The sequence below is a fragment of the Sceloporus undulatus genome, chromosome 5 (assembly GCF_019175285.1).
Source record: "Sceloporus undulatus isolate JIND9_A2432 ecotype Alabama chromosome 5, SceUnd_v1.1, whole genome shotgun sequence".
In the NCBI taxonomy this organism is placed as follows: domain Eukaryota; kingdom Metazoa; phylum Chordata; class Lepidosauria; order Squamata; family Phrynosomatidae; genus Sceloporus; species Sceloporus undulatus.
Window position 1 is genome coordinate 157,750,822 of NC_056526.1, and position 17,267 is coordinate 157,768,088.

Genomic DNA, 17,267 nt, shown 5'->3' on the forward strand with positions numbered 1-17,267 from the left:
CACCGGCAATGCTGATTGCATGACGTCACTTCCCTCCTGTAGCTGCCTCATTTTCCAGCCCTCTCTTTTCATACACAGGGTAAACCAGTGAATGAACTATAAATTGCACAAATGCCTTGGGTGTGAAGAGTCATTTCCCAGGCAGTTGTGCAACTGGCAGTCACATGGTGTCACTGCCCCCTCCTCCCCTTGCTTTTTATTTTTTTCCTCTGTTTTTCACACAATTCTGGAGCTCTGCAGCCTTCAACGTTTTAAAAATGTTTTTAAAAGGTTAAATCAGGGCTGCAGAGGTCCAGATTTGAACAAAACGGTTGAAAAATGAAATTAAGAAAAAAAAAACACCAAGGCATGCTGGGTAAGCCACAAGAGAAGGAGGGCAAAGCTCAGGGAGAGAACAAGAAGAAATCGGGATGAGACAGCAGCCCCAGTCCCTCAAATGAAAGACAATGTGGTGGTGGCTGCAATCAAATCTGTATGTTGCCATTTAAATTTTTTGGCATGACTCCAGCGACAAAGGGTCTGGTGTGATAATCTCCCATGTCTGAAATAATTTCTGGAAACAAATATAATGAATACAATTTTTCACAGTATGTTCAATAGTCTCATAAGTGATTGTTCCCCCAGAGCAACAGGTTAGGATTGGAAATGAGAAAGATTTTTACTGGGGATCTGATATTTACTTGGGTTTAAATCTCAGAAACTCAGTGAGACTTACGTCTGAGAAAATATGCATAGAGCAAAACCAAAGTACTTATTTAATTCATTTTCTGAGCTAAATACCAGCTGATTTCAAAAAAAATGCACTGAAACATATTTTTGTCATTGAGGAGAGTTCCTATATTGCATTGCCACAAATGGGGATCAGTAGACACAAGAATAAAACCTGATACCTGACACCATGTATTTTTTGGTTCATTGGGCAGGAATAATACCAGGACTGTGCACTTTCTTTTTGATAATCTTCTTTTTAATCTGAGGAAGTGATTTAAAAGTCAACTCTACAGTGCTATTTTTATATGCTTACAATGATTTCCAAAAGCAATTCTGTATGATTTAAAAGATGTAATTAAAAGCTTCATTATGCCATATTTGAAGATTAACTTGACTGAACAGTATAAAGAATTGCAATTACCATGCACAGGTTCTTTCTCTATATGTTTCATTGTGACAGAAAAGTCAGTATTTCCTATGAACCTAATCAGTAAAATAAATACAAACAGCTTTGTCAAAAAACCAAGGCTGATTGTACCATGAAAAAAATGAACCAGCATGTAAAATAACTTGTTACATTTCCCTATTTATCATTCACGTACAGTTCAATTGAAACTGCAAGTACCATTAGCTGCTTATAGAAATATATGTTCTAAATGCAGTTTTCAAACTGTAGGATATGAACTGAAACATTTAACTATATCTTCATCCTCAGTTCCAATGTAATAGCATTTACCCTATATGAAAAGGGATCTGGTAGCACCTTTGAGATTAACTGTGGAAGGAGTTGCAGGATAAACTTTTGTAGATCTAATCTGCACTGCGGAAATAATGAAGTTTGACACCACTTTAACTGCCAATTCAATGCTATGCAATTCTGGGATTTGTTGTTTTATGAGCTATTTAGCCTTCTCTGTCAGTGGTCTGATGCCGCAAAAAAACTACAAATCCCATGATTTGGGATCTTTGAAACTAACCATTATTTGAAAATGGTAGAACAGTTGTTAGGTAGAACCAACACATTTGTAGGACTAGTCCTCCTGTAATGGATAAACACCAGCCTAGAAAGGGCTCTGGTAAGACCCCACTATCCCATATTATCTTGGAATGCTAGCATAATGCCACAAGTTATAATACCCACAGAATTGGTTGCTTGTGGCAGATGTGTTCTGAACAGGAGACACCTACTTGATCAACAGAAGGTAAGGCAAGAAGTGGTAGCTACATGACATGCAGGTGGCTGTTTAGCATGGCTCCCAGTCTACCCAAACACCCATACCCCAAATTGATAGTTGATTCTCTCCTTCACTGCTCTCCAGGGATGAAAAGATTGGAAGGCAGTGTTCCCGTCTTGGTCCAAGAATGAAGCCTTACACAGCAGCATCTATACAGGATCCCAGTGAAGTGCAAGACAGAGAGGGGTTGGATTAAAAGAATGATGATACTTTGAAAACTGCCTTACATGAAACCACTTTCTTGGATCAAATGAGACAATCCCCCCACCCACAGATGTGTGCGCATGTATGCCTGCCTTTGGTATCTCACAATTTTATAACTTTCAACCTAAAAATAGTAATTGAAAAGTGACTATCACTCTTGCAACGGGGAGAAAATTGCTTTAAAATATTGCTTCTCGCTTGCAAGAATAAAATAAATGAAGTTACATCCCTACAGGACCATTATGACCTATTTTTGAAAAGTAGTTTAACAAGTGGCATGTGGAACGGTTCAATTTGAACTAAGGTTTAGCAATATTGTTCAGCATAACATTCAATCTTCAGGCTATGTTAAATCAATTCAAGGACTATGGAAAAAGAGGCCCTAAAAGAATACATCATAAAGCCCCACAAGCACAGCTCATACCTGATGATAGCATTCACTGATGCATCAGCATCTGAGGAGTTTACAAGCAAAACATCTGTCCCTGTAGGTGCATCCTCTGGAATGGTTTTCGAATACATATTAAAGGCAAATTTGGGGATGTTGTCATTGACATCATCTACTTTGACAGCAATAGTACCAGTACCAGTAAGGGCAGGACTTCCTAGGGGAAGAAAAAGAGATTTGAAATGTTAGAGGTTACACAAGCTACAATACTAATGCTGGATCTGCCACTCTTCATTTATTCTCTCACACTTGAACATGTCACAGTTCACAGGGCTAGAAAACAAAATCCATGCAAAGAGCAAGGTCACCTAATATTTTTTAGAGGAGGTCATATGAACTTAAAGTAGGAAGTCACACAGGAAAAGTTTTGACTCTCATATTATTTAGTAAAATATTTGCTGTTTGCAAAGAAAAACTTTGAAGAACACACCACTGTTACGCTGTAGAGATGTGGATTAAAGTGAAGACTGGGACTAGCCTCCTAATAAGTGTCAAGACTAAAATAAATGTGGCTAAAGCCAGAATATGGAAAACTTACATGTCAAAATGTATAATAAAATCTTATCAGTCAGGAATTGTTAAGAATGTGGTGATTTGGTGCAGAGAAGCAACAAAGAAGGGAATGTTGACTCTTTTATCAATAAATATCTGCTATATATGCAGTCTTCTTCCATGGGATTTCAGATTCATGTTTAAAATGGGGAAAATCGCACCAGAATTGCACAGCAGACTATAACTGGAGAAGAATTTTATGACATTCCTGCAATATTTGGGTTACTTGGCAAATACCGAAGTTGAGTGGGAGTGGAGGCAGACAACGTAGCACACCAACAGAAAGATGTAGCAAATCTACTGCATTAGTACAGAATATCTAGAGAGGCAGAACAACAGCATCAAAAGCTGCTTGCTGGAATCCAGACTTTCATATATAGAAAGACTCTGCACCTCTCCCCAGTCACAGGAATCACAGGCAAATAAAAATAGATCCATCACCCAATACTCTTTCACTCATTAACAAAAGAGATATGTTTTCCACTATGTTTGTTTTATGATCAGTTACTGGAAGACAAACATAGGCTTAATTTGCACTGATTTAATTTTCACAGGCTCAATTTGCTGAGGAATTTCTATGGGAGAATACCTGAAATTACTGGGAATATCTAATATGAGGCGAGTGTGTTCATTGTATAGAATACAAAACCACTTACCACTGAATTAGACACCCACACTAAGTTTCCCCCATCACATGGTCCTGATTCTTATTAAACTAGAGAGGTTTCAAGAGTAAAAGTGGGATCTTCTGAATTTTGTAAGAATGATATCCCATCTGAGGAACACCCCTCCTAGATAATATTGGCACAATATAAGGTGTTGGTGATGACCTATAAAGCCCTAAATGGCTTGGGCCCAGGATACCTGAAGGACCGCCTCTCCCCGTACATTCCGTCCCGCACCCTCAGAATATCTGGGCAGCAACTACTTAGGGTGCCAGGGGCTAGGTTGACCTCCACCGCGAGGAAGACATTTTCCATCGCCGCCCCGGCCCTTTGGAACACGCTGCCCACAGAGCTTCGCTCGGCCACCTCCCTGGCCCAATTTAGAAAGGACCTAAAAACCTTTCTATTTCAACTTGCATTCCCCGATCAAAGTCCAGTGGGCCTCCCTTCCTCTTCTGTGGCAAAGAGGACTGGCTAACGGGGTTTTTATTTTGTTTGTGTGTAATTGTTTTTAACCCTGATGTATATGTTATTTGATATTATGCTGTCAACCGCCCTGATCTATGGAAGGGCGGTATAAAAATAAAAAATTTATTTTATTTATTATTATTTTATAAGCTTGGCTAAAGGCTGTTGGTTTAATGGATGGCTTAGGCCTGGCAAGAAAAACAATTTGTTCATTTGAAGTAGGAATGAAATTCTTTAAGATTAGGAATTAATCTGAGCAGAATCTTGAAGGATTTCCCCATTATTCCTGATGGATAAAGAGTTTGAGGGATTAGTATTGGTGGCATAAAATGTGAGAGCAGCCAGTGTAAACTGGACATTGGTAGCAAAATGGGGTGGCAGATGGATAAGAACAATCAAGAATGGTGAGCTAGTTCTGACATGTAAGTGCTTGACATTTGAAAAGAGAAAACAGGTAGGGTGTGTGTGGAGACCAAGAAAAGTCTGAAAGATGAAATGAAATGACAGTGCAGATTATCACATGGGAGAGGAAAGTGTCCTTCTCTCATGCTTAAATTGCTTTAATCACACAATCGGGGGGAGGGAGATTATCACGCCCCTGCACACTTAGCTCATTCCCCGGACCTCTTTTAATATCCAATGACAGTTCCATTACTGTTTACAGATGGTAGCAGAACGGCATAAGAGTGTGGGGGTGTGATAATCCCCCCATCGTGCAAAGAACACAATTTAAACATAAGAGAAGGATGCTTTCATCCCATGTGATCATCTCAGAGTTACTGTTTTATTTTATCTGTATTATTGTTGTATTTCTTACTTTTCTAGAAATAATAATTTTATGTTGCTTTTTACTATTTTACTATTAGATTTCAATACTTTATTTTCTTATTTTAAAGTTCAGGAAACCATGGCTACCCAGAGCACAAATATTATTAGGCAGCCATATAAATATAGTCATTAATAACAAATATAATTGGGAAACAAATAAATGAGGTAATCCACATGCGATAGTCCTTCTTTCTCTCTCTTTTTTCTCTAACTTTATCTGAACAATGTCCTGCAACAGCAATAAGCTATGGCTCAGTCTGAATTAATGAACTTGTATTTTATGTGATGATATACCTTTTTGTTGTTTGTACCTTCAGTTTTATTTCAAAATAAAATGTCATGTTAAAAGTTCATGCAAGAATATTAAGGGGTATTCTTGGTATTTATTTCTGACTTCAATGCCCCTTAATGTTGTGTTTAAAATATTAATAACAACAGGAGAAATAAGCTATAATACATCTTCTCCCAGTATCACTTCTTAATATGGACATATTCCTCAATCTTATTAAACCACCAGCTAAATTGTCATTAGAAGATGAGTGCTTCATGTGATTCTACATCACACATGCAGAATAATTCAGGGATATAGTAAAAACTAAGTATGAAGAAGACATCCTTAAATATCCACGGATTCAATCATCCAAAGCTTAAAATAATACATACATACATACATACATACATACATATTCCAAAAAAGCAAACCTTCATTTTGCCATTTTATATAAGACACACCATTTTACTATGCCATTGTATTTAACAGGACTTGAACATCCACAGATTTTTGTATCCACATGGAGTCCTAGAACCTAATCCCTTAGTCCATCCTCCCAACATGGGACCCAAAACGGCTATAATTTATCTTACAACCACTTTTCTGGGGTTAATTCCACTGAATTCATTGCAGATTACTCTTGAGTAAACACATACAGTACAGCACTGCAAAGGGCCTCACAGAACTGCCTTGTATTTGTCTATTTAATTTTGAATACTTTCTTTCAGTACTTCAGTTCAACTAAATTTAGTGGGACTTTCTTCCAGAAAAGCAGGCAAATAATTGCAGCCTTTAGGGCATGGTAACCATTTGTTGAAGGATGGTGATAAGTGCCAGATTTATGTGACTCCGAACTATATATGAGGTGTTGTTTATCATTAGAATTTAGACTTCAAAACTGACTATTTCTGGCCATGATGAGATCAACATTGTGCCAAAATGTTTATTATTTTGTTTTTGAAAAATGCTCCAGAACATTGACCTTGGTTAAGATCCTGGAGCAAAACTATCTTGGTTACTCCAAATCCTTGGAAAGTTGGGGCTTTATGTATTTGTGCATGTATTTTGCTTTGAACTAAGCATATACCACATTATGTATGCAGAAAAGCTGCCATCAAGATCAAGCAACAACTACCTGCAAATTATTCTTAATATGACCCATTATTGCACAATACCTGATAGATCATATAATTTAATTTTTGATGATATATTTTCTTTCAAAATCTCAAGTGAAGTCAGTATCTGCTTTGAAGTGATACTAAAAATATGTAAAATATATTTAGCGGGTCTAATACAGAAGATAATGCACATTCAGATTGGAATGAGAAATTTGTGTTGGCCAGTTCACTTCTATGCAAATTTTTTATTTGCTATGGTCTTTCCTACAATAATCATACACATATCTTCATGTACAACATGATAGACTCTTTTTAAGTATAAATCAACAGTGTTGATTTTCCATCACAAATAAAAATCTTTAAATACCTTTTAATTATTTTCATAAAATTGCTTACTCTTGAAAATTCACTGCTTTAAAAAAAACACATATTAGGAAACGTGTTTCTTCAAGAAACCATTGACTTATGTCTGGCTTTCCCCTTAATGACTCCGCATAACTCACAGTAAGCTGCCTTCGCTTTGTTATTGAATTATACTTTAAAAACACCCTGTTCAACTCTTGATGATTAACCTACAGGATAAGTATTGCTTGCCATATGTTCATGTTTTACTGCTCTTATCCTAGCAATTAAGAGTTCTGTAGTCTTGAGGTTGAAGAATTAACTAACTGACTTTCAATTTCTAAGTGGCAGCATTCTATTTAATCAGCAGTATGAGGCTATTGTTTCTATAAAACTTTGAGGTATCTTGAAAGCTGAGAAAGTCACTTCACACATATTTAACTTTACTTTGTGTTCTTGGCTAGCACCTGCAATTATAGCAACTACCTCTATTAATGACCCTTAATATCACATTACAATATATGCATAAGTCATGTATAAGCTAACTGGAAAGGAAGCAACTAGAAGCAATAGTAATAAAGTTCCGAACCAACATGTTGAGGATAACTGTGTGAGTGGCTGCATTTTAAAAAGAGCAAACCCACTAGAATTGATGACACTTACTGTATATACTCATGTATAAGTCTAGAAATTTTGTTAAAAAGTCAACCCAAAAAATCTGGGTCAACTTATCTATGGATCAATGTAAGTACTGCACTTCAACTCCAAATATACCAAAATCCATAATTTTGGCCCCAATACTTGCCCTCGACTTATAAATGAGTTTGAGTTATAGTTGTGTATATACAGTAAACAGTGATTAACAAGTTCAATTTTTTTCAATAGTCTAATCTTTTTGAAGTTTTGGGATTGGGTACCATTAGTAGATTGTCAGTACCAAGCTCTGCGTCTCTTTGACACCACTCAGTTAAGGCTGCGAAATAGAGATGGAGAAAATATTTGCCATTATTTGTTTTCTGGCTAAAATTGGGAAACTTGTTCAGAATGAATAACCTAGTGGTGACGGTTCTACAGTTTTTGCCCAGTATTCACATATCCCAAAATTTTCAGAAAATTAGTCTGCACAGAAATACACATAGTACTGAAATGGAAAAACAGCACATACATATCTGAAAATGTTATTTCTGCACATAATTCTTAATTTTCATGCAACAAACCACGTCTATTTGTGCATAGACTATTTTCCTGAAACACTTATGGAGGTGGAAATATCAGGCTAGGACTGGACAGAAATATTTTATTTCTGTAACAGTGGAGAGAAAACTGTGGGGATTATTTGTTCTTTCTTCCAGGATGATAGTTGAATATTTAAATTCCACTATGGAGTTGCTGAAACTGTGTATCAAGAAAGTGAGCCTGAATCTTGTCAAAAGGGAAAATCTGTGTGATTCCCAGGTCCAGGGACTGGATGAGAAACTTCCTGTGGGTGGAGCTGCCCTCTCACTATGAATAAGCGAGTGCATAGGTTGGGCAAATCCTTTGCCAGTGGAGATCCACAGCCTGCAAATAATGCACCAGAATAACCTGACCACAGTAATTCATGCTCTGGTAAATTCCTGGTTAGAATATTGCAATGTGTTTTACATAGATGATATAGAGGTACCCGTTTGAAATGCCTTCCCTTGGAGGACCATATGACACCAATGTTGTCTTCATTTCAGCACCAAGTTAACTATTTAACTATTAAATATGAAATAACTTAATTATTTCTTACAGCAGCCAGAGCCCTGATATAATGGTCATATTAATTCATGAAATTCTGTTTCAACACATATGATTCTAACTTGCTGTGGGCCCTCCATATTCGCTGGGGTTAGGAACACATGACCCTATGAAAGTGGAAAACCCATAAATAAAAATACACCATTTTTTTTTATCTGAGAGAAAACCTCTCAAGGAATCTCTAGGTCCTCCAGCATGACCTTTGGTGAATGCTGACCACAGAGTCCCACTGAAGAACATAGAGTTTTCTATATATTAATGAAATTCATGAACAATCAAATCCGCAAAGGTCAAAACACCAAATGTGGAGGGTTGACAATATTTTGCATTGTTTAAGGCATTTAGGGAGAAGGGATGTTAATCCCGCCCTTCCTGTTTTCATTCAGTTATCAGGGTCATTCGGTGTTTTGTTGTTTTTTTTTTGTTGTTTTTTTTTTGTAATTCTGTGTTTTAAATTGCATTCTTATTTTATTTAATGTTATTGTGGGATGCTCAGAATGCAAGTCTTGAGAGAAAGGTGGGATATACTTCCAATAAATATATAAATACCAAACAGCCAAGATAACACAGCAATGGGAATGGACAACTAGAGTCAATATTACAAGAGGTGTCTATGCAGAATAGAGCTCCAGCACAGGCTGTGGCTTTAGAAGACAACCAGGAGCCAAACCTCCCAACAGAAGGTCTTCTAGTATTGTGGACATGGAAGAGGATCACATACCTACCTTCAGCCAGAGAGGATCAGAAAGGGCATGCCCCTGTCACTCAAGGAGGCTTTATGAAAAACGCCAGCTCATTAAAATCACCTGCACTAATAAGGACTGATGATAAAAAGCCTGGGAAGGATGCCAGAGTTTTCACCAGAAGTTATCTGAGTTCTCTAGAGAAAGCACCTTGCTTTCTGATTCGATTCTGATTGCTTGGCTTGACTCTTTGGACTACGGACTAACCTGACCACACTTCCCTTCTGTAACCCTTGACCTGGATTGCCTGACTTTGCTCTTAGCTTGGCTCTTTGGCTTATACTCAGACTGATTCCTGACTTCATCTGCATTTGACTTTAAGTCTGCCTTGCAAGACTTATCTTGCTCCACCAATTTTGTGTGGAGTCTTTTTTTGTTTGTTTGGACTTGTAATCAGCTGTTGGCTACTTTCCCAGATAATCAGCAGAAAAGCACTATTTTGACACACATACACATTGTTTACAGAAATTCTGTATTACTATTACTTTGAATTGATTAGAAATTCTTACAAAGGTTCTACCCTGTTTGAGGCCAGTTTTTCATCATTAAAGGAAAACCTTTACTCTGGTGCAGTTCTCTGCCACTCTGAGTTTCAGACTGGAAGATTTGGTGCATACTTGTCATTTCTTTTAGCCTATCTTCATATGTTTTAGCTTGGTTCTACATGGTACTCTACTTATCTTTCTCTTACAGTCCAATATTTGGCTCTGAGTTTACTGCTCAAGTTGTATTATCAAAGTTAAGCCTGATTTACAGGACAGTGTTGATTGGATGTGAATCCAGATGACTGAATGTTCAAGCAGCCTAATGTGTGGAGGCCAGAACAAAGAAGACTATAGGGTTGCATCTAATATCAACACTTTCTCCCCTTCCCTTCTGGATTTCACAGCAGCCTTCCAAGATGCTGAAGGCCTGCTCCTGAAAATTTCCTAGTTCCGCAGGGCAGATGTTTGGGATACCTGTGGGGTTTCAAGAGGAAAATGGCATTATACCTGGAAGCACACCTTTGGATTCTGTCCATTTAATATAAGCAAGTTGAGCTCTTCCAACTGGCTAACCAATTAATGTACTTTGCATGTGAAAAGGAATAAATCATCATACAATTACTAAATTATTATTTCTAGCAACAGGACAGGAGTGAGATGAGGTGATGCGGAGGTGACTACAAGTTTTATTATGGGTACAAAATTAGCAAGAAATAGCATGTATGTGCATAAATCCAATTGCTATTCCCTATTATAATAGACAGGTTGAATCAACAAAACTTACTATTCTTTGATTCAATAGGTTTACTCCAGTGGAAACTAACAATTGTATTATTAGACATGTGAAAATAATATGAATACAAACAATATTCATTTTTTTTATTAAGACGTCAGTAAAAGTTGTTTGTATCTATGCTACTTTCACAAAGAACAAGAGGCTACTTTTGTCAAATAGGCTGCAGTTCTCAGCCTTCTTGCCTGGGAGTAAGTCCCAGAATTCAGAGGGATTTACTCCTTGGAGGACAGGTACAGGATTGTGCCCATAGCAATACTAAATGGAATCACAGAGCCATGATATAGGATAAAATGTTGTGTAGGAACATACAAACATTTGAGTTTACACAAAACTCTTTAAAAGGCAATAAAGTTAGTTGCAGACCGCAGCTTGGAATGCACATGAGGGAAAATTAGAACTGCTTTTTTTGAAATATGTAATTTGCCAAACCACTTAAGCGAATAGCATAAACTATGAGGAAAGGAGTCTAACAAATCAAGATTGTGAAACTGCATGGTTCTAGTTTATTTTAAGTCTCCCCAAAAGTATGCCAATGAAACCGGCTGGCTTAGATGTAACCCGTCAGTATATGCAGAACGAAGAATGAAACAAAGACAAGTTTTTTTAAAGTAAAACACAACAAATATAAATATAAAGCATAAAGTACAAACAAGCAGCAAAATCCTTCTTATTAATGTGCATCTTATCTGACTGGTAGCTTCATTAAAAGCAGGCCAATGATGAGGAAGTTTTTAAGGTTAGAAGCAGAAAATTTTGGCACAAGCAATGCTTTGAGTTAAAGTACATGCTAATTTACAAATGCAGGGTTGGGGGGTTGGAAGTATGGAAAAATTAAAACATATTCAGTCAGTAAGTCAAAGCAACTAATGCTACTCCATAGTCAGGCAATTAATAAAAGAAAGAATTGGATGCCAATATGTGTCTAGAAACAAGTTCAAAATTATGAAAAAGCCGATGCTTTGTAAGATGGCAGGCTGCCATTTTGTGCAACTCTGACTTTCAACATATGGAGCTCCTCCCTCCTTTTTAAAGGAAAGCTTCTCTTTTTTGCATCTGTTTTTTTAAAATAAAAAGGTAGAGCTACTGAAACAATATTTTACACACCAGGAGACTCATTTCAATACTTGCATGTTGTTGTTGTTGTTGTTGTTGTTATTATTATTATTTTGAATGGTAGAGAAACATTGGATCAAACAACTATCAGAATGGAGATTACAGTCAGAAATACAAAGACTAGGAATGGAAAGGGCTGCCATGATCCTAAAGTGTACAGATGTACAAATGAACACTAAATTAGAATCATCCAAACCACAGTATTCCTCACCACCATATACAGATGTAAGAGCTAGACAGTGAAAAAAGCAGATAGGGGGAAAATCAGCTCATATGAGAAGGGTGGTGAGGATACCATGGAGAGCCAAAAAGAAAAAAATAAATAAATGTGTCTTAGGACAGATCAAGCCTGAACTCTCTCTGGAAGCCAAAATGACAAAACTGAGGCTGTTATACTTTGGCCACATCATGATAAGGCACAATTAATTAGAAAAGGCAATAATGCTAGGGAAGGTAGAAGGCCTTAGAAAGAGAGGCAGACCACATACCAGATGGATTGACTCAATTAAGGTCAGGGGCCTGAATTTCCAAGACCTGAGTAGAGCAGCTGAGAACAGGCGGTTGGGGGGTGTCTCATCCACAGGGTTGCCATGAGTCATGGTTGACTCAAGGACAGTTAACAACAACAACAACAACAACAACAACAACAACATAAGAAGCTGTGAGATAGCATCCTAAATATTATTTCATTAGTTTGAAATTCATTATTTCACCTGATACTCTCATTTATTAATCACATATTTCCTCTGTGACCAAAAGACACAACTATACCTAACTCTTCGTAACTGCAGTTCATCCCAAATTTTAAGACAATTTTCAGGCCAATATAAGATTAAATAAGATCCAACAGTAAGAGGGAGCAAGTACACCTTTGTATCTTTATGCATGTAATCCTGCTGTACTTACAAGTCTATCCATGTACACATACATGTATAACACAACCTTTTTTTAATTCCATGTTTGCCACCACAGCACATTTACAGAACAAAAAATGAGCATGACTGGCTGTATCTCACAAATTAGATGGCAATGACATGAAATGTATTACTATAGCTCATATGTGGGTTATATGCATACAACATCAATTATCAGTATATTCAAATATCGATAATAAACTAAAATGTTGCCGATCATATGGTGCTCTGTTTTCTTAAAGCACCAAAAATATCTACAGTTTAAAATACACTTTATATAAGAAAAAGAAAGTATAAAATGACCACTAAATGCTGAAAATAACTAAATATCAGTTTTTCACAGACAATAAAAACTAAACCAAAGTCCATAAGGTAATATGTATTGCTTGATTTATGTTCAGAGATCATATAGACAAATATCATTTTTGACAAGCTGCTTTTTCTCCACATAGTTTTGGCATTGCTTGCTACAGGGAAATTCTAGCATGTTATCTTAGCTGAAAACTGTGAACGACAGAAGCTCAAAACCAGAAGCAATTCTTATCGGGCATTAAACAAATATTTGTAAAAGACAGTACTACTGCTTCACAATGAATGGAAATCAATATGATAGCTTATTTCACAAGTGGTTGCTTATCTATGGATAGTCCTTTGGTATGTTGTTTTCCAAGTGTTTGAGAAGCTAAAATTGTCCTCACCTTCATTTTTTGGTGATAGTGATTATAACATTTATTTATTTCAAAAAGATTCTAATCATTTTATTCGCTTCCGAGCTCAATATAAGGTGTTGGTTATTACCTATAAAGCCCTAAATGGCTTGGGCCCAGGATACCTAAAGGACCGCCTCTCCCCGTACATTCCGCCTCGCACCCTCAGAACATCTGGGCAGCAATTACTAAAGGTGCCTGGGGCTAGGTTAACCTCCACCACGCGGAGGACATTTTCCACGGCTGCCCCAGCCCTTTGGAATACGCTGCCCATTGAGCTCCGCTCATCTACCACCCTGGCCCAATTCAGGAAGGACTTAAAAACCTTCCTGTTTCATCAGGCATTCCCCGAATAAGTATCCTGTGGGCCTCCCTCCTCTTCCGTGGCCAAGAGGTTGGGCTATGGGGCTTTTTTCCTGTTATTTTCTTGAAGTATTGATGTATTTGTAAGGTTTTAATCTTTTGTATTGGTATTATGGACTGTGTGTGTTTTTAATTTTTCTGTAAGCCGCCCTGATCGTTGGAAGGGCGGGGTATAAATAAAAAATTTATTATTATTTTATTTATTATTATGATTTTTTTTGTGGATTCAAGCAAAACTACAGTCTCTAGAAATTGTTTAATGAATACCTGTCAGACAAATTTATGTTGGCTCACAACCTAAACAGGTGGGCAGGACACTGTGACCCAATCCTGTGGTATCCTGTCCATGGTTTCTGCCTGGACCAGCATGGTAACAGACAGGTATTCACATGCTCACCTGCTGCCATAACATGGATTTGCCACCACCATGCACCCCTTTCCTGTTGCTACCAGTTCATTCTCTCTGACGGTCCCCACCACAGCCTGTAAGGGCAGAAATGGGGTGTCTGGCTACACTCACATGGCCATGCCTCCACTTCTGATCTCACAGGCCATGGCAAGGGCTTTCAGAGAGGATGTGACATGTAAGTAAGGTCTGCAGTGGTCTGGTCTGCCATCTGTTGTGGTGTAGTTTCAGAGAAACTCTGCTGCAGACAGTCTTTTTAGACTAGATAAAGGGCCATTTGGGGTGCGATCAGGCTGGATTCACTGAATCCACATCTGGTCTGCCCAATCCATTTCTGAGGCTAATGCCTGTTTCATCCAAACAGGACATTAGGCTGGGGGAGAGAGCCTCAGTCTACTGGCAATAGAAAGAATATTCAAAAATACTTGGGAAATCACAGAAAAAATATTTTTCAAGTTTCAGGCAATCCTAATGGGAAGAATTCCTAATTGGTCAGAATCTTTACAGTTTAGTACATATTTTGTTCAAAATGCTACAACTAGGGACATTCAGAATGTGGTTATTTTGCACTGAAAACATTATTTTCTATGTAGGAAATGGCTTATTCTGCACAGAAAATAATGTTTCCAAGCAGAAAAGCTGTTTCTTGTGCAAAAGCTCCTGTTTTGTATGCAAAGCAAGTACATGTGAATTTTGCACACAAGTCCCACATTCAAAACAACTTCAAAAAGTGTGTGGATTTTGAAGTATTTCTTAGTGGTAAGAAAAATGCTAAAACTGCTTCATTCAAAAGAAAACTAATGAGAAATTGTATTCTTATAACCTACCCATGTGAGTAGTCTCTCCAAATATAATACAAGTGGAGTTCAATGTGGTGCCACTGATTCTCCACATTGTTTGAAAAGATCTGAACATGTCTTTATTCAAAGACATCTTGTAACACCTTTGATACTAACTAAGCAAAATAAGTTGTAGCATAAGCTTTCGTAGACTTGGTGTACTTTTTCAGATGCATGGAGTGAACTGATGCCCAGGAAGGACCTTTATAATCAGAATTAGAAATGCAAAACTTGTGGGTATGATGATGAGGGCAACAGTTCACTCCATACATCTCAGGAAATAGACCAAATATGGGCGCAGTACAGAACGCCAAAAAGAAGTGCCTCTTTTTGCTCTGCAGGAGCGCTGCAGCAACCAAATTGCGCTGTGCTGCTGCGGAGCAAAAAAAGGAGCACATGGAAGCGGCTCCTTTTTGCGGTGTTGCTGCAATGCCGCAAAGCGCCAGAACTAGCGCGGTGACGTTGCAGCTGCGCCACCCCATTTGGAAGCGGCACAGCTGCGATGTCATCATTACGTGCCCCGTCTGGTGGGTGTGCCGCAGCTGTGGTGCCCTCGTCACATGTGAGGGTTGCCGGGCATGTGGGCACTCTGCCCACCAGGCAACCCTCACATGTCATGAGGGCACCACAAAGGCCCGTCTGTTCCAGGCCATACAAAACTTATGCTATAACTTCTTTTTCACATTTGTTTTAAAGTACTACAAGATCCTTTTGCATGCTGATAGACAATTCTGTCTCTCAATTCTTCTACCAGCATATTTTATATGGGACAGCAGGTGATTTATATTAATACAGCTAAGAACTACAAAAATGGTAAAACTGAAATGGTCTGAGGAGCCATATATGTAGAAAAAGAGTTTAGTGCAATGAGGTAACTCTGTCAGGTCTAGGAACCATTTTTCTATCCCATATATTTTCTGGGGCCTTTTTAAAATGAACCTTTTTAAAATGGTTGTCAGTTTCCTTGAAACCCATTTATGTTGAAAGGTAAATATAAATTCAATAAATAAACAAACTAATGTTGCTGCTGCTCAGATTGAATGGTTCATAGTCTATGCTAAAATAACGAAGCCTGACTAGATAATCCTGAGCACTAATAAACAATAAATATATTGCATTTCTAAGTGTGATGCTCACAAGAAAGCATGTGGATGTACTGCTGCATTTGAAGCAACTTCTTTGCTTTTCTAATCATTCTTGATCAAAAAAAACAAGCACACAGTTTTAACACAAGTACAGACTTTAGAAATTGACACAGTCTTTGTTGATCAAGAAACTATTGGCTGGAACAGCCAAGAAGGGATGGCTTTGAAGCTGCCTTTCCTGAAGGCAGATTGGGGTTGCACACATTTTGTGGCCCCCAATACGCCTTGAACCTGGCCCAAACAGGAACAGAAAAGATCTGCTCCTTTTTGTGCCAGGAAAGAGGTGCCTTTCCCAGCTCTGCCACAGCTTGAAGCCAGCTTCAAGACTATCTATCCAGTAGTGTGCAGTGTACCACCACACGGTCATGAAGCCTCCCATGTCTGGGCAGCTGCCTGACTTCTGGGTGGCTTTAGCGTAAGTATAAATGCCATGCTCCCAAGTTACCCGGACAGTAGCTTTAAAGGACCATCTGTTCTGACCCTATGATGACAGATGTTAACATGTGAACAGAACAAGGCCATGTTCACTGGTTATGCCTACCTGAAATGAAACAGGGATCTACAATTTGGATATATGATTGTCACCCACCTGAATCTGTTGCTGTGATAAGCATGATATATTGTTCTTTTTTCTCTCGGTCTAAGCTCTGCACAAGATGCAGCTCTCCACTGGGTGAGAGTATAAAGGCTCCATCTTCATTTCCATCAATAAGGAGATAAGTCAATTTGCTATTTAGGCCTTGATCATCATCCCTTGCTACAACCTACAAAACCAATGGAGCACATGATGAGCAAAGTTAAATTTGTCTTTGTTGAAAGTCCATACAGTTATCTTTTATGTAGGCAAAGTGCTTGAGAGAGCAAATAACCAACACACTACATATACACTGAATAAAAGCATAAAGAACATTCAGTACATGCTTAAACACTCATTATTTCTTTTAAAAAATGACAACTTTTCTCTTTTAGCCAACTACTAAAGCCAACAAAGTTTTGAATACTGCTTTCCCTGATTTGGTAAAAAAGGTAAGATGTGCATCCATAGAAAAATATGCATTAACACTTTAATAAATATAAATATTTAATCTTTAGGAAAAATGAATCTGAGGAAAAAGGTGAAAATCAAATAAAG

At 37.8% G+C, this 17,267-nt stretch overlaps 1 protein-coding gene across 2 annotated transcripts in view; it reads right to left on the reverse strand.

Moving 5' to 3' along the window:
• The window catches only part of FAT4 (FAT atypical cadherin 4), a 173,298-nt gene that overhangs the window by 44,022 nt on the left and 112,009 nt on the right, over positions 1–17,267 (reverse strand). For both annotated transcript variants that reach the window (XM_042468500.1, XM_042468499.1), the window contains exons 6-7: positions 16,725–16,899; positions 2,575–2,755 (exon numbers count right to left, since the gene is read on the reverse strand). In XM_042468500.1, coding sequence (XP_042324434.1) covers positions 2,575–2,755; positions 16,725–16,899 — 356 coding nt within the window. The remainder of the gene's footprint in view (positions 1–2,574; positions 2,756–16,724; positions 16,900–17,267) is intronic.